This window comes from Hibiscus syriacus, unplaced genomic scaffold (genome assembly GCF_006381635.1).
Source record: "Hibiscus syriacus cultivar Baekdansim isolate YM2019G1 unplaced genomic scaffold, ASM638163v2 tig00110788_pilon, whole genome shotgun sequence".
Taxonomy (NCBI): Eukaryota; Viridiplantae; Streptophyta; class Magnoliopsida; order Malvales; family Malvaceae; genus Hibiscus; species Hibiscus syriacus.
Genome location: NW_024062863.1, coordinates 1,701,368 through 1,723,211, shown reverse-complemented (window position 1 = coordinate 1,723,211; position 21,844 = coordinate 1,701,368). Strand labels below are relative to the sequence as shown.

Below are 21,844 nucleotides of genomic sequence, written 5' to 3'. Positions count from 1 at the left end.
GTTATAGAAATCTCATCTTCTTAAAGGTGGTCAAAGGCACGTACCGGTAAAAAATAAAACAAAGGAAATGAAACGGCAGCGTTTGGGATCAACTGCCCGTGGCCCGTCCTACTATATTGTATGAGAAATTTAACAAACAAAACCGTTAATTCTCTCGTCACGTTTACACCAACGGCCCCAAATCAGATAACGGTCAACTCCGGTGATCCGTATAATCTCAACACGTTGGACAAATGTTTCATTGCTAAAACTTGTAAAAGAAAGTTGCATTCAATGACAATGGAACAGAAAACCCTCTCATGCCTAGTTGAACCTCTCTTTCTGGACCAAAACACAAGGCAGAAAGTTCCAAAAAAAACCCAGCAAACAGACATTTGATAATGAGATCAAACCAAAGAAGAATCCAAACTTGGATTCAACATCGAACCAACTATGAAGCTTCATAAGGATTTTGCTTTAGATCAATGCTAAATCCGTTCTTTTAATGTAACTTTAACAAAATGCTGTTTCTGGGGAAGCTTCCTTCAACCCTCACCACCTCCCTCAACTCTTCTGTCTTAGCTTCATCGTTTACCTTCCTCTGTTCACCACAATAGTGTGGACAACTTGATTCGGGTATGAATACGTGCCAAATACGTATCCGTATGTATACTTACCTCTTGTGAGAGAGTGTTTTATAAATGTAGACACCAGGGAGGTACCAAAAGAGTGAACCGATCAGTAGTTCTTCAAATTTTCTGCTTTTCTCCATTTTGTATGCTGCTGTGCTGTGAGGGAAGATGAATTAGAAGAGAATTAAGAAAACTTATTACCAGGAAAAGTTTTTCATTTGATTCCCTCTCTGCTAATAATTCAGAAGCAGTAGCCAAAATGGCTCAATTTCAAGTGAACCGGAGAGGCTTGGCAATGGTAGCATGGGCAACCTTTCTAGTTCTTGTCATGATGACCAATGCGGGGATTGCTGAAAGAACATTGAAAGACAAAACAAATCACCAAGTTTTCAAAGAAAAAACTAAAAGCCTTCTACCTAGAGTTGTCAGCTTCCTATGGAAAGGCGGCAAGGCGGCCTATGAACCCGTTTGGCCGGTAAGTTACCCGCCGGTGAACCTTTTTGAACATCATTCAAGTTTGTTTGGTTTTGATAACTGAAATCAATTGTTGATTGAGCAGGAGATGGAGTTTGGTTGGAAAATAGTTGTGGGAACAATTGTTGGATTCCTTGGTGCAGCTTTGGGTAGCGTTGGAGGAGTTGGTGGTGGTGGATTTTTTGTTCCAATGCTCACTTTAATCATAGGCTTTGACCCCAAGTCTTCCACTGCCATTTCCAAGTGTGAGTTTCTTTTTCTAGATATCGATCACAACGTGATGTTACAGTCATTATTCTACACTTCGACACAACGAAACTCGAACAAATATATTTTTTTGGGAGATTTCAGGTATGATCATGGGTGCCGCTGGATCAACAGTGTACTATAACCTGAGACTTAGGCACCCAACACTGGAAATGCCCCTCATAGATTATGACTTGGCATTGCTCTTCCAGCCTATGCTTATGCTTGGAATCAGCATTGGAGTTACCCTCAATATCCTGTTTGCGGATTGGATGGTTACGCTTTTGCTTATCATCCTCTTCATCGGTAATAATATGTTATCCCGACTCTTCATTTTTTTATATAAAAAAAAAATGTAACATTGTCTGGGTAACATAGGTAATCATGAACTATGATAGTTCTTTTTTTTTATATATAAATGATGTCATTGCCAGGTACTTCTACTAAAGCCTTAATCAAAGGTGTAGATACATGGAAGAAAGAGACAGTGATGAAAAAGGTAGAATTTTCAATTTGTTTACTCAGTATTTCCATGAACTGGATTATTAATGAGGGTTTTGAGATTCTATTTTCAGGAAGCAGCAAGGTTAGAAGCTGAGGAGTCGAAAGCCGGTGAGTGTGTTATTGACCCCCCAAAATAGCTTTTCATCCATAGCTGAAATGTAGCAAATGGCTTGTGCTAAAATTTTGAGAGTTGCAGATGGAGCTGTTCAAGATTATAAACTGTTACCTAGTGGCCCAAACACCATGCAATATGATGATGACGTGAGTTTAAGAACATTTTCAGTTGTCGTACAACGACAGTCTTTTATATTCTTTGTTATAATCAGCTGTTGTCGTTGTTGATCACTCGATTCAGGTTCCTCTGGTACAAAACATATACTGGAAAGAGTTATCGCTGCTCGTTTACGTATGGATCGGTTTTCTTGTGGTTCAGATTATTAAGGAATATCTTCAGACTTGCTCAGTCATGTATTGGATTGTGAACTCCTTGCAGGTACAAAAACTTGAAATGGACATATTTACAGAACAGAGAATTTAGAGTTTCTTATGGTTATCTTTGTTTTTCTTTTTTCTCTAGATACCTATTGCTGCCTCTGTGACAGCCTTTGAAGCCATATGCTTATACAAAGGGAGAAGGGTGATTGCATCAAAAGGAAAGGAAGTGACAAATTGGAAGATATATCAGCTTCTTCTTTACTGTTCTTGTGGCATAATTGCTGGTGTGGTTGGTGGTCTGCTTGGCTTAGGAGGTGGCTTCATCTTGGGTCCTCTTTTCCTTGAACTTGGAATTCCCCCTCAGGTATGGTATCGAAATATAGTTGCTGCTTTAGCGAATATCTACGTCGAAGGTATTGTTCTCTGTGGACATTCACTGGTCTCTTGAAGCTTTGTGAACTGCAATGTGCCTACTTGGTTCGAACCAGGAGCCTCTCACATATGACCTTATTGGAGAGATCATTGATTCGAACTAAAAGTGACACACCTGCAGATAGTAGATCTTTGAGGAATCGTTACGTGCTCAAAGAGGATAATACCTTTGATATAAGTATACATTGCGGTGAGTCGTCTCCCGGACACGTAGGGAAATGCATAGGGGACTTCATGTAAATCAGAAGTTGAAAAATGATTCATGTTCTCAAGCTCTGATTCAAGTTTTGCATCTAAAGACATTAAATGCAGGCTGTATTGATAATGTTACTATGCAATTCTCCAGGTAGCTAGTGCAACTTCGACATTTTCCATGGTGTTCTCGTCCTCGATGTCGGTCGTACAATATTATCTTCTAAATCGTTTCCCGATCCCATATGGTAAGTAACGATGGCACTAAAAAAGGATCACCATTAGGATTCATTGGCCTTACAGAGTTACAGTCGTGTTGTTAAATTTTTGTTTACCCTGCAGCTGCTTATTTCGTTCTGGTAGCCACCATTGCAGCCTTCACGGGCCAGCATGTAGTCCGAAAAATCATCGCAGTCTTCGGACGAGCATCGATAATCATCTTCGTACTAGCATTGACGATCTTTATCAGTGCAATCAGTTTGGGTAATACATTGCTTTCCTTTGCTTCAATCATATGAAGCTGAGCTGAACCATATATTTTGGTGAATGTTGGCAGGTGGAGTTGGCATTGCTGATATGGTTGAGAAACTGGAAGATGAAGAGTATATGGGATTTGAAAACCTTTGCAAAATCTCATGAGTTTATTTTTATTTATTATTTTTCAAGTTATTACAGATGAAGCAGAGAGCAAGCAGGTTGCATTGAAGTTTAAGGCCTTCAAAGCCAACTATTTGTCGATTGTTTTCGGTTAAAGATTTGGGTTTTGCTTGTATATGTCGATGAACATTCATCCTCTTATCCAGTGTATGAAAAAAACTTTTTGCAGTCAATGATTTGTCATCCATACTCAATTATATGGCTAGAATACTTGATTTAATGATTTTTATGTTAAGAGAATACATGTGAGAGTGTAAACGAATAAAACGTTCGGTGAACTATACGTAAATTGTTCGTATAACGTTCGCTTATGATTATTTGTTAAGCTAAATTAATGAGTATGAATAAAATTTTTATATTAGTGAATATATGAACTAAATTAAACAAATGTTAACATTTGGAGTTTAAACTAAGAACATTCAAGAGGTTAAGCACTAGTGACATAATTTTACCATTTTTAGCTTGCAAATCTATAGGTATGCAAACGCTAAATAAACATATTCGTGATAATATGAACGAATACTAAACGAACATATAAATGGATCTTAAATAAACATGTTTGTGAATATCAAACAAAAATATTCGTGGACGCTAAATGAACAAATACGAACACCTTTAAAAATAAATAATCGAACATGAATATCTTTAAAAATAAACAAATAAACACGAATACAATCTTATTCGTTTAAAAGCTCGATTCATTTACACCCAAATATCCCTCAATTCTTCTATGATCTTAATGGATCATCTTATTACGATGATAATCCTTGAGTGCATTTAAAGAAGACAAATGTCACGTTTAGATTAGTTAAAATTGAATTATTGATTTAGGTAAAGCTCAATTGACATTGCCTTAACAAGAACGAATATTAAAATCAAACTTGCAAGTCCCACGCTTTGTGTGCTTAGCTAACAAAATAAAGGGAAAAATATAATAAATGTCAATGAAATATGATAAAAGACTGTTTTTGTCATTGAATTTTTAAAAGTTAAAAATGATCATTAAATTTATTAAATTATTATGAAATATCATAATTTTTTATTGAACCGTTACAAAATAGTAACTAAATTAATCTAATTTTTTTTTCAATTATTATAACATCAAAAATAATTATTTTATAATAGTTTGACAGATATAATGATTATTTTATAAATTTTTAAAGTTGAATAGCCAAAATAATCATTTAAACATAGTTTAGTAACGTATGATGTACTTTAAAATAAAACTAAAAACTATACTCCGGTCCTCTTGCTTTCCCACCATTAATAAAGGAAAATATTCAGCTCAAACTTTCGATATTCTCATTGCCTCTGACAGTTTCGATATTCATCTGGTTTTTGCTTAATCAGGTATTTCCCCCCTTTCTTCTTATTTTAATATTTCTTTTTCAGCACAATTTATAAAATAATATTTCTTTTTCGCCAATACTTGTAGTGTTGTTGAGTTGTGAAGTAGATCTATATGCATTGACCGGTTCATCTTCATTTTAAATTTTCCGGCACAATTTATTTCTAATTTTTGTGTTTAGAAGATTTGAAGAGAATACTCTGTTTCCTTTCTTTTCTTTTTGAAAGTTAACGTTGAGATAGATCTGTTTTCAAAATTGACGGATCTTTAAGAGCTCTGGCCTCTGTTATTCGTTCAGTGAATGTTTGATATGTCAAATGGCTTTATTGGCGTTACTTTTCGAATTTTCATTTAAGATGATTAATGTATATTGATTTCTTGTTAGGTAAGGAATTCAAACTTAATGGCAGCTGTTAAGTTTGTGCTATTAATAATCAATTAGAGTAATTATTTTATTTTATTTTATTTTCATCTTTTAAACTGTAAAGTTGGGGTTACTTAGTTTGTGATCGACTTAATTTGCAGTGAAATGTTTCTTCTTAAAAAGCATACACAGAAGGACGATTCTGACCAACGAGATGCGAAGGTGATTTTCATATATATATATATATATATATATATATAACTGATTTTTAAGTAGAATAAGTTTAATTAATTCGGTTCAAAGTTTATGGACTTGATCTCTAGATGTTAAAAACAGGGGAGGCGTCAAATTAGAGACTAAAAATATTCTGAGTTTTTTGTTGTATGGACTTGATCACTAGAATAAGTTTAATTCATTTTTCTTGTAGTATTTGTGTTCGACACTGGTATTCGACACATATCCTAATACAAATATATCTGTGTTAGGCACATTTTGCAACTAACGCACACCGGATGCTTGAATAACATGGCTGTTAATTTGTAGTATCAAGATGAAATGTGTAATTTAAAATAAATTTTTCGGTTGCAGTTAACTCTAAATACTTGGTTGATGTGCAGATCAGTGAACTCAGGACTGCAATAGGACCCCTGTCTGGGCGCAGTTCAATGTACTGTACCGATGCATGCCTCAGGAGATATTTAGAAGCTCGGAATTGGAATGTTTTTAAGGCAAAGAGAATGTTGGAAGAGACGATAAAGTGGCGTTTGACGTATAAGCCTGAAGAAATCCGTTGGGTATGTTTGATGATTCCTGCCTCTATGGTAGCAATGCATATATATGTGTGTGTGTGTTACTCAAACTTGGTTGCTGGTGTGATATAGGGACATGTACTCAACATGGATATGTTATTTTTTCAAGTTTTTCATCTATCTTGTGTCTTTGGATTATTATATCCTATACTTATATTTGAATATGGATCCTTCACAAAAATAAATAGTTGGAGCAACATACAGTGATCAAGCTGTATCTTTTTAGTTCCAGATGAGATTCCAAAGGCTATTAGAATACTTGAAACTTTGTTTAATAAGTTTTAGTTGAAACTTCTTTAGATCAATTATATTTGACGATTATGAAACTGGATAATTGTTCTTTCCTTCTACCTGATCATGGATCACATGTTCCATTCTTGTTTTTGCATATGATTACGCGTTTATAACTAGTACAATTTTTGGTGATAAATGCTCTTATTTCTGGTTTCTCAAACTTGCCTCACTGCATGTTCTTCTCCAGCATGAAGTGGCACATGAAGGTGAGACCGGAAAAGTTTCCCGGGCGAACTTCCATGACCGTCAAGGAAGAACGGTGCTTATAATGAGGCCTGGAATGCAGGTTTGCACTGGGTTTCATTCAGTTTGTTCTGGGTCACCAATCGTACTCTATTAATTTTTCCACCTTTTTTTCTTTTTGCAGAACACAATATCTGCAGAAAATAATATCCGCCATTTGGTTTATCTCATAGAAAATGCTATCCTTAATCTCTCCGAGGGCCAAGAACAAATGTCATGGTTGATAGACTTCACCGGCTTTTCATTAAGCACCAGTGTTCCCATCAGAACAGCACGAGATATCATTTACATTCTTCAGAGTCACTATCCAGAGAGACTGGCAATCGCTTTCTTGTACAATCCACCGAGGTTTTTTGAAGCATTCTACAAGGTTTGATTTCCTGCCTTACCATTTGGTTTCTTGTACTATTTAAGCATTCTATAAGACTGCCAATTTGCTTTCTGAAAATATCCCCTTACCTGCATTGGGATATGGAAGTATCTATGTACGTGATCCACACGTGACGCATTCGGACATGGGCACAGAGATTAATCCTGCAAGGACCCTCCAGTACTTAAAAATAGTTTAAACATAGTCTTATCTGACACGAACACTCAAATTTGAGTAACATAGTCAAATACAGGTATTTTGAAGGAAAATGAAATCAGCAACGTAAAGGCTAGATATTGTCCATGAAGTATAAATGATTATCCCCTTTATTTTCTTGTATGGGATGCGAACTAGCATAAAACCTGTCTACTTAGCTCCATGAAGCTGCAATATTTTAATCTTTAACATGAAGTATCACTTACAAGATCTTTGATTGCTATTTTTTGCTTTGTGCATTTTCCACAGGCTGTCAGGTTATTTCTGGATCCAAAAACAGCTCAGAAGGTGAAGTTTGTTTATCCTAAAAGCAAAGACAGTGTAGAGCTCATGCAATCTTACTTTGATGTGGAGAACCTCCCCAGTGAATTCGGGGGAAACGCGACACTGAAGTATGACCATGAAGAGTTCTCACGATCGATGGCTCGAGATGATGTAAAGACTGCTAAATTCTGGGGAATTGATGAGAAACCCCACCAAATCAGCAATGGACATTCGGCAACGCCGGAGCCAGCACGCATTGCACAGCGAGCGAGCTGAGAGAACTCACCTATTGTCTAGAAATGGCATGTCTGAGATTTAAGTACAAGATCAGCATCAAGATTAGATCAACATCCGCATCCTTAGGGGATGAATAAGTATCACTTACTGTTATTTTTCCCCTCAACGCTAACCGTTAGCATGTTTTATACTTTACATAAATGCTACTACTTTAGTGTTTCTCGTCTTTCAGATTGTTTTTCGAGGTTATGCCTATATTTTACGTGACATAAGTTTATAAGCCATGACCAATGGGGTAAAGAAAGAAATCCTAAAAGTTAATATACAAGCAATGGCATTTTCGTAAATATTATAAAATAAACATAAAATTAAAAATATTATTGGAGAATTTTTATTCTAAACTCGAATCCGTTCCAACTTCGAATCTTTCCTTCCTAAAACCCACTCAACCTACCTCAAACCCTAGAATAAACACGTTCTTTAACTTAGGTAATCACACTTTTGTATAACACCTATCTTTTAACATCCTAAACTACTTAAATCTCATAATTTATATAACTTGAATATGGGTCATCAAGGAGAATTACTTCCCTAAACTACTAAAATCAGATTATTTTATACAGCACTTTTAAAAAAATCTAACAACAATAAAAAGCTGGTCCCTGGTCCTTAATAAAATTCAAGTTCAAACAAATTCATGTATTTAAACACATAACACATCCATTAAATAGAAAAAAAAAGTTGACCAGTTCTCTGCCAGCCCTAAAACCAAGCCTGCAGCAGACGCACCTAAAAGAAAACCAAGCCTTCAAGTAGAGAGAGAGAGAATGAATAGGGAATCTGACACACACACACACACACACTAAAAGGACAAGTGCAGTGTTAGCTATGGATCAACTTCTCCGCACTTAAATTCCTGCACAACATAAAAGATAAAGCCCGTGGGGGGGGGGGTCCTCCTCCTCTCTCTCTCTCTCCCCCCTTTGATGATCCATCTTTATTCTTTAGCTTTTAAAACTTGAACTCCCAAATCTCAAAGCACTGGTCTAAAGTTGTCCTAGTTTGGGTTCTTGAGGTTGCAGGAAGATTCCAGGCAAACAAGCCTTTACGCCAAATCACATACTAATATTATGTACATATGTTGGCTTCAGCTTATAATTCAATTGAGTGTTTGCTTCAGCTTAAAACTAGGTTTTAAGGAGGCAATAATTAGGAGCTGGACCGGTGTGCTGGCTCTGAGAGAATTAACGTGGCCTTGTCGGTTGTTCTGTAAGAGTACTAGGTCTCTCTCTAGTGTGGCACAGTCGTTAATACTAATCACTGGTATTTTTTTAGTACAAAACAACCCACACCTGTTGCTTTATTTATATGGATTTATGGGCTTTGATGGGTGAGTAGGAAGTAAAACCTCTCTCATATATCCTTCTTATTCTTAACCTCTTTCTCCTGCCCTTATCAGTTTTATAAGACTTTAGCGTTTTTCCCTTCCTTAATCTACGCTAAAATAAACATGCTTTCTCTCATCTGCTTCCTCATGCAACAGTTCTGTACATTTTAGAACGTCAAAATTAAACTGCTGTTATCAGTTTAATCCGTCAAAGGTAAGTTCTTTCCAGAACTTTTAGTATATATATATATATATAGTACCAGTAAGGCTGTAAGGGTCCCCTTATTATATAGTCTCATGCTTACTATTGTTTAGATAATTATTAGGTGAATAAACACCAATGATGGTGAATTAGGGTTAGAAAGATTGCAGGAAATGTTTAAAATTGTATTTTACTTTAATAAAAGGTGGCGGAGATCAAGATTTCAAGGTTTTTACATTAGAAATCAGGGTTTTAATGGAATTTAGAGGCAAAGATAAGGAAATGGAGATGCCAACTCTTTTAGTTATAATAATAATCTCAATAGATAATCTTGCTTAAAAGTCTCATCTTCTACTGCACCTATATATATAGTATATACCAACCCAGAACCCTAGATCACCACACTGAACCGAACTCAGCATCAAATAGACGACCGGGAATGGATTCGGACCAAGACCCAGATCCGGTTTCAGCTTTAATTCCACAGCCCCCGACGGACGATGGTCATTTGATCAGATATAGCGAATGTTTGAAGAACCACGCGGCCAGCATGGGCGGCTATGTCGTCGATGGCTGCGGAGAATTCATTCCAAGCGGCGAAGATGGCACCGAGGAAGCCTTGAAATGTGCGGCCTGTGAATGCCATAGGAATTTTCATAGAAAAGAAATCAACGGCGAATTGCAGTATCCCACAACCACGTGCTGTACTTTTCCCTGCTACAAAAACAATACGATAAGAGACTGTACCGTTCATCCTCATCAACAACCAACGCCTCTTCGTCAACAAAGATTTCCCCTTGGATTGTCAAACAGTACCACTCCTTGTTTGCCGATTGCACCGGCCAGAACGATGAAATTTGGCGGCGGCCGAACGGAGTCATCGAGTGAAGATCTGAACATGTTTACAGGAGGTCGAGATTCATCGCGTTTACAGTCATCAAAGAAGAGGTTTAGAACAAAGTTCAGCAAAGATCAAAAGGATAAGATGATGGGATTTGCTGAGAAGTTGGGTTGGAGAATCCAGAAACAAGATGATCAAGAAGTGCAGCAATTTTGTGGTGAAGTGGGAGTTAAGAGACAGGTTTTCAAGGTGTGGTTGCATAACAGTAAACAAGCTATGAAGAGAAAACAAACGTAAGAAAAGTAGCTAACTCGTTAGAGAATGTATCGATTTCGAGGATAATTTCATATTAGAATGCTTTCTAATATTTTTATATTTTAAATATTTTATTTTTACTTAACAAAATAATTGATATTAACGTTGACGATAAGACACGAGTTTAACGATTTTTTTCGTTGTATCTATTTAATAAACATATTAATTTTTTTAAATAAAATATATTTTTAAAAAGAATTTTAAAAAAGAATGCTTGATATAAAGATAAATGTTCAAATTTTATCTCTTTTCCCATCATACGTTTATTTTTTGGTCAATTTAGGTGTTTAATATTTTTAATATTATCATTTAGGTGCATCGACCGGATTATACGTTAAAAAAAATTCGTCAATCACTCAAAATGTTACACATGGTGTCTTTATAATTTTTTTTTTAAATTTTACTTTTTTTAAAAAAAAACTTAAAATTGTTAATATTTAAAAAAACCCTAAAATATTTCTAAAATCTCAAAATATTTAATCTCAAAGCATTCACCCTACCCGTCGTCCATCCACTGCCACTGTCGTCCCCACCAGCCGCCTACCCACCCATCATCGACGGTCAATTGTGGCTTCAATATCTCTAAATTCCAACACCCATCCATCCCGATAAGTGGGTGAGTGGTCAACAAGTGGTCAATGGGCTGATGACCAACAGGTGAGTTGATGATCACCGGTGATGGTAGTGGTTGGTGTCATAATTGATGGTCTTGGGATATTTTATGAAAAGTATGAGAAATTGGATTTTTTTTGAAAAATTATAATTTTTATTTTTAACAAATTAAATGAAATAAAAAAATAAAGTCACGTGTCAAATGTTAATTGGTTGACTTATTTTTAATGTATTTTTAACGGTTATGACATAGGTACCTAAATGATAACATTAAAATTGTTAGGCACCTAAATTGACCCAAAAAAATTTAGACACCAAAATGAAAAAAGATTTATAATTTGGACACTTATTTTTATATTAAGCCTAAAAAGAAATGGAATGTCTCACATATTTTTAGGAACAAGCGACTTCAATGATTAAAGAAATGATTGTTATTCTTAGATATTCCGAATTCGAACACATTATCTATAGAGATATTTAAATGTTCATTATCAAATAATTAAAAATCTTTCAAACAAATACTATTTTAGAATCACTTCAAATTAATAAAAAAACCCTTAAACCTCCTAAATTAAATTAACAGTGAACAAATCCCACTATAAACCCATTTAGAATCTCAACCACAACCCATTATTTCTTGGCACTCGGTGGCTTAAGCTCTTTCACAAGTTTGTAAATAATGGTGTTCAAATTTATGTATGAAAATCTTGTGACCCAATAATTGTTCCATTGGACTCATTAATCATGGTAACTTGGTTCCTACCATAAAGTCTGATACGTTCGTCTATAATTAAAGCCGGAGCAACCGGAAGTTGACACTGACATGTTCAATAACTCCCATTTTACATGCTTAACAACTTTTGAAGCAGAGTTTTGGTAGTTTTCAAGATTTTAGAAATCTTGTATTGGATGTACAAACTGGGCTATTTTTTAAATGTATCTCCTCATTTTACTCCCTATGTTCCAAGTACAACCAATTGATCGGTTGGCCCCGTATCTACACTAAAGATTTGAAGGAGATTTATTATGATTGGGAGACTCTTTCATGGAAGACAGTATTCGAAATATGTTGAATGTGTTTATTTCAGTTGGTATTAGGGATGGATATTAATATATAGGATCAGGTTGAATTTTTGGACTATTTGAATTTGATCTGAACTTGATTTAAGTATTATATATCTTCATCTGACTTGGGTTTAGGAAGACTCCATCCGACCCTAAATCCGACTCAAAGAGTAAAAACTTACATTCGACCTGACCCGGCCCGACACATATTTTCCACCCGACCCTAAATTATATATATATATATATATATATATATGATAAAATAGGGACCTAATTGAAATATATAGAAAGATAGATACTACCGTAATTATTTCTAAATATATGGGGGATAATTATATCATTTTATTGGGTCAAATATTTTCCACCTTAAACTCAAACTTTATTTAAAAAATCAGACCTTATAGGATCAGATCCGAGTCTCATACGCATCCATAATTGGTACAATACACATAAGAACATAAAATCAAGTATATTTAAATACTTAATATCTTTCGACTTATGAATGGGAGATATCTAAGTACTATAAACATCGCATTGTTTTTTGAACCCCACCTCTCTCTATATATATAATCACTAAAATTTTAGTGATAATTGTAGTTTATGGAATTATTATAAAGTGATCATTGTATATTATAAAATAGTGATAAATTTTAATAAGTTTAAGAATTATTTTATTTTGTAATAATTGGATAAATTTAATGATAAATGTGTAACTTTTGAGAAATTCAATGATTATTTTACAATTTCTAAAAACTTCAGTGACTTGATATTTTAACCTAGTTTAATAACCATTTTGCATATTTTATCCTTATTTAATATATAAAAAAACAATATTATTTAAATAATCGAACTATGTGCGGGAGAATCAAGTTCCCGCCACAAAACCGTACGTTCTTCTTTACATTTATATTAAATACAAATTTACGTTTAACCAAACCTTATCAACTTCTAATGTTTTTCTCCCGAAATTCAAATAACGGTATACAGAACATTTCTTTTGTGTGATGGAAAATGAGAATCGTATCGCTTTACGAATCGTCGAAAACCCCATTGTATCTATAATCAGGTCTGTGTTCGACACTTTATTTGTAGAAATTGAAGATCGAACCTTTTTGAATTTTCATTTATATTTTTTTGTTTGATCATGGAACATATACAAATATTTTTTATCCCAAGTATTACCAATTTTTACGTAGTATTTTTTTTCTCGATTTCTTCTTGTTCTTAGCTGATTTGCTAGATCAACTGGGTTTTCGATCGGGTCCTTTTTCCAGAAATTAATCAGGTTCGTTTCTCTTCAAGGATTTCGCCGCTTGCTTGTTTTTAGTTTAGTGTGTATTCATTGAATTATTTACTTGTTCTTTTTTTATGTGTCATCAATTACTTCTTCTTTTTTTAATTATAACTTGAAATCAGAGTGGCCTTTTCAAATTAATAAATAAATTAGCAGACAAGGTAAATTACTATATATAATATGTTTAACATTTTAATTTAACTAGATACAAGATCAAAAGAAAATACAAAAAAGATGCAAAAGCATATGGTAAATAGCAGTATCTAGTATGAAGTAGGGATTTTCTTTTTGGTAATATATATTATGATTACTATTATACAATGCTAGTTTTCTAGTCTTTCTGCAATTGAGGTCTCTGGTTGTATGGGTATCTTATTATTTTTCACCTTAGTCTTTGACTCATTGGAAACCTGAAAGACAAGGAGAATACAGGTTAGACTTTGGAAAAAGGAATTTTGTTGACTTTTTATGTCTCACTGGAAAAAAACAATTCCAAAACGATTCAGAAAAGGAAAAAAGGAACATTATCAGTTCAGGCAATAATGCATTCAATGGTTCCAAATAGGTTGGAAAGCAATTGGTTTGGTTCTGTGTAAAAACAAATGCATAAATTATAATACAAAAAAAAAAGAGTCCAAGTGATTAAGAAAGTGAGAATAAAGATGGTAAACTATTGGGTCATGATTTTTCAAAGTGATCCTTTATGCAAATCAAACAGAAGAAGGTGGTCCTTATTTATTACCACATGGGAATCTCTTTAACTGGTATAAAGTGATATAGAACCATTGACATGTTATCCAAAAAGGGTAAAATTAGATCCCATATTGGCTTTATTCTTTTGGCTTATACGAGTTCTGTTCCCAAAAAGAACACCAAACATAAATGATGACTTGGTAAGCAGGTAAGTGAACAAGATGGTTGCCTAATGCTCAGTAGGAAAAACAAGAAGAAAAAAGAACTGTTGGGCCACAGAAACAACTGGGACTTGAAGAGTTCTTGTTCCTCATTTTCAGAGTACGGACCCACAAGGGGACTCCAGTTACCAATGTTTAAGGGCTTCGGGAATGGCAGTATATGATCTAAGTAAGAGTTCTTGTTGGTGTGTGGAGCTAGAAAGACAAGGATGTATAATTAATGGATTTCACATCATTGATAGTTCTCAGAAACAATGTTTCTTTGAATAAACACTGTAAGGTTTCGATTATTTATTACAAATAAGGATAAAAGCTGCATTATTAGGATGTGAAGTTCATTCATATCACAGGGTTCTTCACTTAACTGGAGAGATTGAAGTGTCTTTGGATACCTTGCTAATACTGACAATTAAATAGGACTGTAAGCATAATGAAAAGTGGTTTAGATAATTTTTTGGAGTTCAGTACTGTGAAACTTACGTAGAGCACATTACCGCTGTTTTATTCTCACTGCTTTAGCCGCTGCTTCCACTTGGATATGGATACGGGTACTGGCCAGACTCAATGTCTTTGAGATCCTTGACTAGGATATCATAGTGCAGCTTGACTTCCTCAGCTGACTTCCCACCCACAGCCTTGGCAACATTGTGCCAGCGGTCAGGGGTGTCCCGGTCATATTTAGCCAGGGCCGTTTCAAACGTTTTGTTTTGCTTAGGTGTCCAGGAGTAGCAAGAGCAATGTAAAGAAAGGCGGAAATTGGATGCCATAAGTGAAAATCTAAGTACAGCTAAAAGCAGGGGGAATAAGTTTGAAAACTAAAGAACTCGGTTCCTGAACTTGAAAGAGAGTGAATAAATTGAAGCTTGTAAAAAGGATGCGAGGGAGAAGATGATGTTGTTTCTCTCGAAGAAAATTACTTGAACTTCAAGGGGTGGTATGGGGGAGATATCATGAAAGGAGCTCCTTATAAGCAGGAGGAAAAGTATGGCGGGGTTGAGCTGGTCGAGCGAATATATCCTCCAAAACGGTCGGGCATAAAGTGATGGGACCTGTCTCCTTAGGAACCGCAAGAAACAAAAGGTAAAAGAAAAGAATCGATATCTAAGGACAGTCTCTATGTTTCTAAAACAAAGGGATAATCAGAATATTTATAAGTTCGATAACACCAAAGTTTAGCAGTTTAAGAGTTTTTAATAAGTGCAACGATTCACTTCTTCATAGTTTCTTTTTTCCTTTTATTTTTTTGTTACAAGCATGTGAAGAAAAATTTTCATACTTTCATTCATATCACAGGGTTCAGTTCGGTAACATTTGCCAATGGTTCTAGGCTTGTAGCTGGTTTTAAAAATAATACGTGTTTCACTTTTTCCCAAAAGAAATTTCAAAACCTTGAAGTAGCTGCCAAAGTTGTGATGACATGAGAAAGAAATATTATCATGTGCCTTGCTTATTAAACTGAACAAGAGGGTTGACCTTTAAGTTGATGACAAGGAGCTTTGATGTAAAACTAAAGTCCCCCATTGATTCATAAGGTTTCTTTTTAGTGTTTCCAGTTATACAAACAAAGCCATAATCGTTAATTGTGTAAATTAGTCGTCTCTCAGCTCGGCTCTCAGTTAAGTGAACTAAACAAAAGATACGCAACTCTCTTAAAATTAGGGAATAAATAAGGCCAAGGGGGCCTATAGTCCTGCTGAACGAAGGCTCTAATAGAACTTGTTTTGACCAGGGGAAGCAGTTGGGAAAAGCTTCCAAACTCCAATTAGTTGAGTTGTTTTTGTTTGTCACGCATAGCACAAAAAAGAGTTGCTTAAGCCTTAAAGGGATAAGCGTAGATTTCAGGTTCATTCTTTTTTCAGAACCTGTGCAGATTGTAGTTCGGCATACCTCATGTAATTCATTGAATAATCAAGGTCAATAGTGCTATAAATTTGTAGTTTGTCAATGGACACCCTAATGGACCGTTATCAAATCTTGGAAGATCTTGCTGATGAATCATATCATGAGCGGCTTTTAATCTTTTTACTTTCTGGCACACAAATTGTGAGTGTGATCATTGATTCTTCCACTTTCTATTATTCCAAACAATACATGGAATGAATTCTTTCTAAAATATAAATTACTCTTTGGTACGTGAGACATATAGTGTTAGAAATCAAACTTGACTTCTAAATATTGAAAAGTCAAGAAAGGTGGCAATAGGTACAAGCTTAACAATTAAGCATTTCAACGTGGAAGCTTCTTGAATTACTTAAGAACTAAGCATGAAAAATAAACATGTGACAATTGATGATGGAAAGGAATTTCATTAAGACAAGGAACTCCATGTGGCAATACAAGAAGAATTTGGAAATGCTTAAATCTTTCATTAAGGAGGTTAATTACCCTTATAAATATGTCTTTAGCATTAATATATGTAATACATGAGAAAAAATATGAATGAGATGGAATATGAGTGAAAGCTTAGAAAAGCTTGAGAAAATTTGAGAGAGCTTAGCAAAGCTTAGAATAGCGAGGTTGTGTTTGTAAACTAGTCGCAGCTAGTGTTGTAGTGTTGTAATATTGGGATAACGTCGTTGTAACGTATTTTGTCTCGTATCAATAATAGTTCGAGTTATAAATTACTGAGTGCCCATCTATGCTTCCAGCAAGTGGTATAGAGCTTGGTTCGAGTTTACCTTGGTGGAGAAGATGGCTAACATGATTCAACCATAAATCCCGAGATTGACAAAGACGAATTATGGCAATTGGAGAATTCAAATGAAGGCGTTACTAGGCTCCCAAGATTGTTGGGATATCATCGAGGATGGTTACACCGAGCCTGAAAATGTAGCAAGGAAGCAGTCATGGCCAATGAAGAAAAGAAGGTATTGAAGGAATCCCGGAAAAAAGATAAAAGAGCGTTGTTCTTTATTTTTCGAGGAGTAGACGAATCTACCTTTGAAAAAATTTTTGATGCGAAGACAGCAAAACAAGCATGAGAGATTTTGCAAAAATATCTTCAAGGTGTCGAAAAAACAAAGAAGGTACGTTTACAAACTCTTAGAACTGAGTTTGAGATGTTAAAACTGAAAATTACAGAAAACATCGATGATTATATTAGTCGTGTGAAAGCGGTCGTGAATGAAATGAAAAGAAATGGTGAATCACTCGACGAGGTTAGAGTGATGGAAAAAAATTTGCGTTCATTAACAAGAAAATTCGATTATGTGGTTGTGACAATCGAAGAATCGAAAGATTTATCCCAAATATCGATCGATGAGCTTGTGGGTTCCCTTCAAGCCCATGAGCAGAAAATGAAATAAAATGAAGATTCTGAAAATTTAGAGCAAGCTCTACAAAGCAAGATGAATGTCAATGAAGGAAAAGCTAGCAGTAGCTACATACGAGGTCGAGGAAATCGTGGTGGTTATTTTGGAAGATACAGATGAGGACGAGGAACTCGTGAATGTGGTGGTCGATCATATAACACCGATCAAATAAGTGAAAACAATCCAACATCAGGCCGTGGACGAGGATTCAGAGGCTGAGGTAGAGGCAGATATCAACAAGAAAATAAATCTCAGGTACAAAAATTGAAAAATCTCATGTATTCCTCACTTATAAAGGAAATAAAGAATTCTAGAAAAATATTTGGTATCTTGATAATTGTGTCAGCAATCATATGTGTGGTTAAAAGACACTGTTTGTGAAATTAGATGAAACAGTCTATGGGCGAGTAACTTTCGAAGATGACTCGTACGCATAACTAAAAGGAAAAGGCGAAGTCATGATTACTCAGAGAAATGGAGAAAAGAAATACATTTCAGATGTTTATTATGTACCTTCTTTGAAAAGCAATATCATCAGTCTTGGTCAACTCCTGAAAAAAGGATATTAAGTGCAAATGAAGAATCGCCCGCTTGCCATAAAAAATAAAGAAGGAGAATTGATAGCCCAAGATGATATGACTCGAAATCGTCTCTTTACAATTGATATAAAATCAGGAGAAGTCAAGTGCATGAAGATCGCAATCAAAGATGATTCATGGCTATGTCATCTAAGATATGAACATCTTGGATTTTCTGGATTGAAGCTGTTATAAAAAACAAGTATGGTGAAAGGACCACCAGAGATCAACCCTCCAAATCAATTATGTGAGGCTTGCATTAAAGGAAAGAAACATAGACAAAGCTTTGAAGTTGGTAGATCTTGGCGTGCCCGAAGACCGCTGGAGATAGTACACATAGATATAGCCGGTCCTTTTGATATACCATCGCTTGGCGGTAACAGGTACTACCTAACTTTATTGATGATTTTAGTAGAAAATGTTGGATTTATATATTGAAAGAAAAGTCAAAAGCGCTGGAAAAATTGAAAGAATTTAAAGCAATGGCGGCAAAGCAAAGCGGTCAATATTTGAAGATACTCAGATCAGATAGAGGAGGCGAATATATATCAATGTTATTTAAAGAATTCTGTAAAGAGAATGTCATCATCCATCAGCTGACAGTTAGATACACACCACAACAAAATGGAGTTGCAGAAAGAAAAAACCGCACAATCCTAGACATGGCAAGAAGCATGATAAAAGGTAAATATCTACCAAGAAATTTTTGGGCTGAAACAGTTCGATGTGCGGTTTACCTATTGAACCGATGTCCAACAAAAAGTGTGAAGTATATGACGCAAAATGAAGCATGGAGTGGACAAAAACCAGGAGTTGGACACCTCAAGATTTTTGGATGCATTGCATATGCCACATTCCTGAACAGACCAGAAAGAAGCTTGATGACAGAGGAGAAAAATGTATTTTCATTGGCTATGATGAAAGAAGCAAAGCTTACAGATTATATAATCATCTTACCAAGAAGATAATAATTTAAGATATATCGAGTTCGATGAAACAGAATATTAGAGATGAAGCAAAGAGGAAAAGAAAGTTGAAGGACTATTTTTTAATGAAGATAAAGATGACGATCTTATCAATCAAGATGAACAAGTTGATGATCAAGGTCCTCAACAAAATGTACCATCATCGTCAAGCAGCAGTAGCAATCCTATCAACATAATAGAAAATTCTGAAGCACCTCCCACAGAAGTTCGAAGATCTACAAGAGAGAAGAATATCATAAAGGTACAACGATTATGAATTAAATAATATTTCACTATTCAGCCTCTTTGCAAAGAGTGATCTCATAACAAATGAAGAATCGATTGGAGAAGACAAGTGGAAAAAAACTCGGAATAGAAAATCAAGTTTGAGGGGGAGTGTTAGAAATCAAACTTGATTTCTAAATATTGAAAAGTCAAGAAAGGTGGCAGTAGGTACATGCTTAACAATTAAGCATTTCGACGTGGAAGCTTCTTGAATTACTTAAGAACTAAGCATTGAAAATAAACATGTGACAATTGATGATGGAAGGGAATTTCATTAAGAGAAGGAACTCCATGTGACAATACAAGAATTTGGAAATGCCTAGATCTTTCATTAAGGAGGTTAATTACCCTTATAAATATATGTCTTTAGCATTAATATATGTAATACATAAGAAAAAATATGAATGAGATAGAATATGAGTGAAAGCTTAGAAAAGCTAGAGAAAATTTGAGAGAGTTTAGCAAAGCCTAGAATAGCGAGGTTGTGTTTGTAAACTAGTCGCAGCTAGTGTTGTAATGTTGTAATATTGGGATAACGTCGTTGTAACGTATTTTGCCTCGTATCAATAATAGTTCGAGTTATAAATTACTGAGTGCCCATCTCGACATATACCCGGGACATTGCTTTCTTGCTGACTGTGCGAGTTGTTGGTTGAACTGACCTTTTGCTAACTGATAAAATCCAGAAATTGCTTTAGGTCTAAACGACGAAGGTACGGGAAATTTTATCCAGCTTTTGTTTCTTTCCATATATGCGTTGTCTTTACTCCGCTCTTGCTTAACATGAGTGCTTAGAAATTATTACTCTTATATTGGCTACTCAGTTGAATATTCTCACTCACTTGACCACAGTCTCCTTCTATATTGTTTAAGTGGCAACAAGGTTCAAGAAGCTATGATGGTAAAAACTTATAGTATTACTCCAACTTCTCATTTTCATTTTATTTTCCTAAAATAAGGTATTCAACGTATATTTACATCTAAATACGTAAAAAGTTGGTGATCAAATTAATATATTTGTGTTGGATACATTATCATGACTAATTTTTACATCTAAATCGAATAACATAAATTAGAGTTAAGAATATAGTTTTTTAATTAATTGCATATGAAATTCCTAAACTGTCTAAATTTTGAGTTGGCGGCAAACATCATAACATTCTAATTGAATTCTCAAACTATCTATATCATTTTAATCAGGTCCTTTCATAAGTCTAGTAATCTACTTAAGCATTAAATGTTAACTTAGATTTGACATAATATATTTAAAATACATTACACAAATTTTAAACACAAATGCATATGTTCCATTGATATTTTCAAACTTACATGTAAAGTACAAACTGCATAATTAAAATCTATTAGGGTTCTTTCTATTTTCAAGATCTAAATTGTCCATGCAATCAGTGTACAATATTTAAAATTTGGTCCACGTGTTATAAATACGTTCTGTGTCATATCTAAGTTGACATGGAATGCTTAAGTCGATGACTAGACTGACGTAAAGGCTTGATTGAAATAATATTAATAGTTTGAGACCTAATTTAAAAAAATAAGTTTGGGGTAATTTGTTAAACAGTATGAGTAGTTGTCATTGTTGGCTAGTTGGCAACAAAGAATAGCATAAGGGTAGTTTTGGGGGCTAATGATAGTGGCTTGGGGTATATGTGGAGCGAATATGAAGTTATATTGTTTTACCTCATCTTACAAAGATTTGGAATCCTTATCACCACCGGCCTTCCAAAGTAACACGGATGGATTCCCCTTTTTAGCCTTGATAGAATTGTTCTTATTTGATGGCTGCTAATTTGTATTTACTTAAATGACTGAAATTTTCAAAAGAAGATGCCTAGATAGCCATTCGGTTTCCTTTGTGGTTAGATTCCATATTAAAAAAACAGATGATGTCTGCAATAGGCCCTTATAGAAATCCAATATGTAGTTTTGTTAGTGCGGATTACTTGGATTCTAATACAACTTGTAAATATTGATCCGATCAGGCAGTGAAGTTAATACTTTTTGGGTCAAAGCTAATGCAAGTAGATCCACTAATTTTGTCTAGTCTACATCTACTAGCATAAGCATGGGAACAACTTTCTTGGGGAATTTTGGATAAAAAGAACAGATGGTTCAGGGAAAATGGAAATAACAAAGTAAATCTGACTGAGAGGGGCAAAAGAGGATCTTTCAATGCTCTTCCTTTGCGTCATAGACTTTGGGGTTCTCGCACTAATCAGTTAACTATGTGCATGCATACTAGTCTGTTAGAAAGCTGGTAGCCAGTTTAAGGCCTTCTAAGGTGAAATTGATTATAGATCTTTTTGGATTGTATTGTTATCAAGGCCATAACAAACCTACTTTTTACGTTACTTATTTTCA

At 34.8% G+C, this 21,844-nt stretch overlaps 3 protein-coding genes and 1 long non-coding RNA gene across 6 annotated transcripts; 3 read left to right on the top strand and 1 right to left on the bottom strand.

Moving 5' to 3' along the window:
• The first annotated feature begins 678 nt into the window (after positions 1-678).
• Positions 679-3,600, top strand: LOC120140827 (sulfite exporter TauE/SafE family protein 3-like). Of its 2 annotated transcripts, none has more exons than XM_039155810.1 (11): positions 679-1,086; positions 1,171-1,330; positions 1,437-1,637; positions 1,766-1,830; positions 1,907-1,943; positions 2,032-2,096; positions 2,191-2,328; positions 2,413-2,634; positions 3,049-3,142; positions 3,237-3,377; positions 3,451-3,600. In XM_039155810.1, the coding sequence occupies exons 1-11, from the start codon at positions 871-873 to the stop codon at positions 3,531-3,533; spliced, it is 1,422 nt and encodes a 473-aa protein (XP_039011741.1). In that variant the 5' UTR covers positions 679-870; the 3' UTR covers positions 3,534-3,600. The 2 variants fall into 2 exon arrangements, with proteins under 2 accessions (XP_039011741.1, XP_039011740.1); XM_039155809.1 differs by having other exon boundaries at positions 680-1,086; positions 2,032-2,095; positions 2,187-2,328.
• Positions 3,601-4,802: 1,202 nt separating this feature from the next.
• LOC120140829 (phosphatidylinositol transfer protein 3-like) lies at positions 4,803-13,628 on the top strand. Of its 2 annotated transcripts, XM_039155812.1 has the most exons (8): positions 4,803-4,901; positions 5,425-5,485; positions 5,881-6,057; positions 6,554-6,652; positions 6,734-6,979; positions 7,445-7,761; positions 7,823-7,833; positions 13,618-13,628. In XM_039155812.1, exons 2-6 carry the CDS (start codon positions 5,429-5,431, stop codon positions 7,733-7,735), a joined length of 870 nt encoding a protein of 289 aa, XP_039011743.1. In that variant the 5' UTR covers positions 4,803-4,901; positions 5,425-5,428; the 3' UTR covers positions 7,736-7,761; positions 7,823-7,833; positions 13,618-13,628. The 2 variants fall into 2 exon arrangements, with proteins under 2 accessions (XP_039011743.1, XP_039011742.1); XM_039155811.1 differs by lacking the exons at positions 7,823-7,833; positions 13,618-13,628 and having other exon boundaries at positions 7,445-7,814.
• On the top strand, positions 9,424-10,443 carry LOC120140830 (zinc-finger homeodomain protein 5-like). Its single transcript, XM_039155813.1, has 2 exons — positions 9,424-9,975; positions 10,036-10,443. Exons 1-2 carry the CDS (start codon positions 9,725-9,727, stop codon positions 10,421-10,423), a joined length of 639 nt encoding a protein of 212 aa, XP_039011744.1. The 5' UTR covers positions 9,424-9,724; the 3' UTR covers positions 10,424-10,443.
• A 58-nt stretch (positions 13,629-13,686) lies between the features above and the next one.
• Positions 13,687-15,357, bottom strand: LOC120140831. The gene is made up of 2 exons (XR_005517742.1): positions 14,821-15,357; positions 13,687-13,822 (listed from the first exon to the last, which is right to left on the bottom strand). It is a non-coding gene; the product is annotated as an uncharacterized LOC120140831 (long non-coding RNA).
• Between the last annotated feature and the right edge of the window lie 6,487 nt (positions 15,358-21,844).

What these genes read in the sequence shown, in the direction of transcription:
- LOC120140827 (XM_039155809.1), top strand. Translation starts at nt 871, where the DNA reads ATGGCTCAATTTCAAGTGAACCGGAGAGGCTTGGCAATGGTAGCATGG. An exon ending in GGATTGTGAACTCCTTGCAG is followed by an intron (nt 2,329 to 2,412) that starts GTACAAAAACTT and finishes TTTTTTCTCTAG; the next exon opens with ATACCTATTGCTGCCTCTGT. An exon ending in TCGTTTCCCGATCCCATATG is followed by an intron (nt 3,143 to 3,236) that starts GTAAGTAACGAT and finishes TTTACCCTGCAG; the next exon opens with CTGCTTATTTCGTTCTGGTA.
- LOC120140829 (XM_039155812.1), top strand. Translation starts at nt 5,429, where the DNA reads ATGTTTCTTCTTAAAAAGCATACACAGAAGGACGATTCTGACCAACGA. An exon ending in AGCCTGAAGAAATCCGTTGG is followed by an intron (nt 6,058 to 6,553) that starts GTATGTTTGATG and finishes GTTCTTCTCCAG; the next exon opens with CATGAAGTGGCACATGAAGG. An exon ending in TAATGAGGCCTGGAATGCAG is followed by an intron (nt 6,653 to 6,733) that starts GTTTGCACTGGG and finishes TTCTTTTTGCAG; the next exon opens with AACACAATATCTGCAGAAAA.
- LOC120140830 (XM_039155813.1), top strand. Translation starts at nt 9,725, where the DNA reads ATGGATTCGGACCAAGACCCAGATCCGGTTTCAGCTTTAATTCCACAG. An exon ending in AACGGCGAATTGCAGTATCC is followed by an intron (nt 9,976 to 10,035) that starts CACAACCACGTG and finishes AGACTGTACCGT; the next exon opens with TCATCCTCATCAACAACCAA.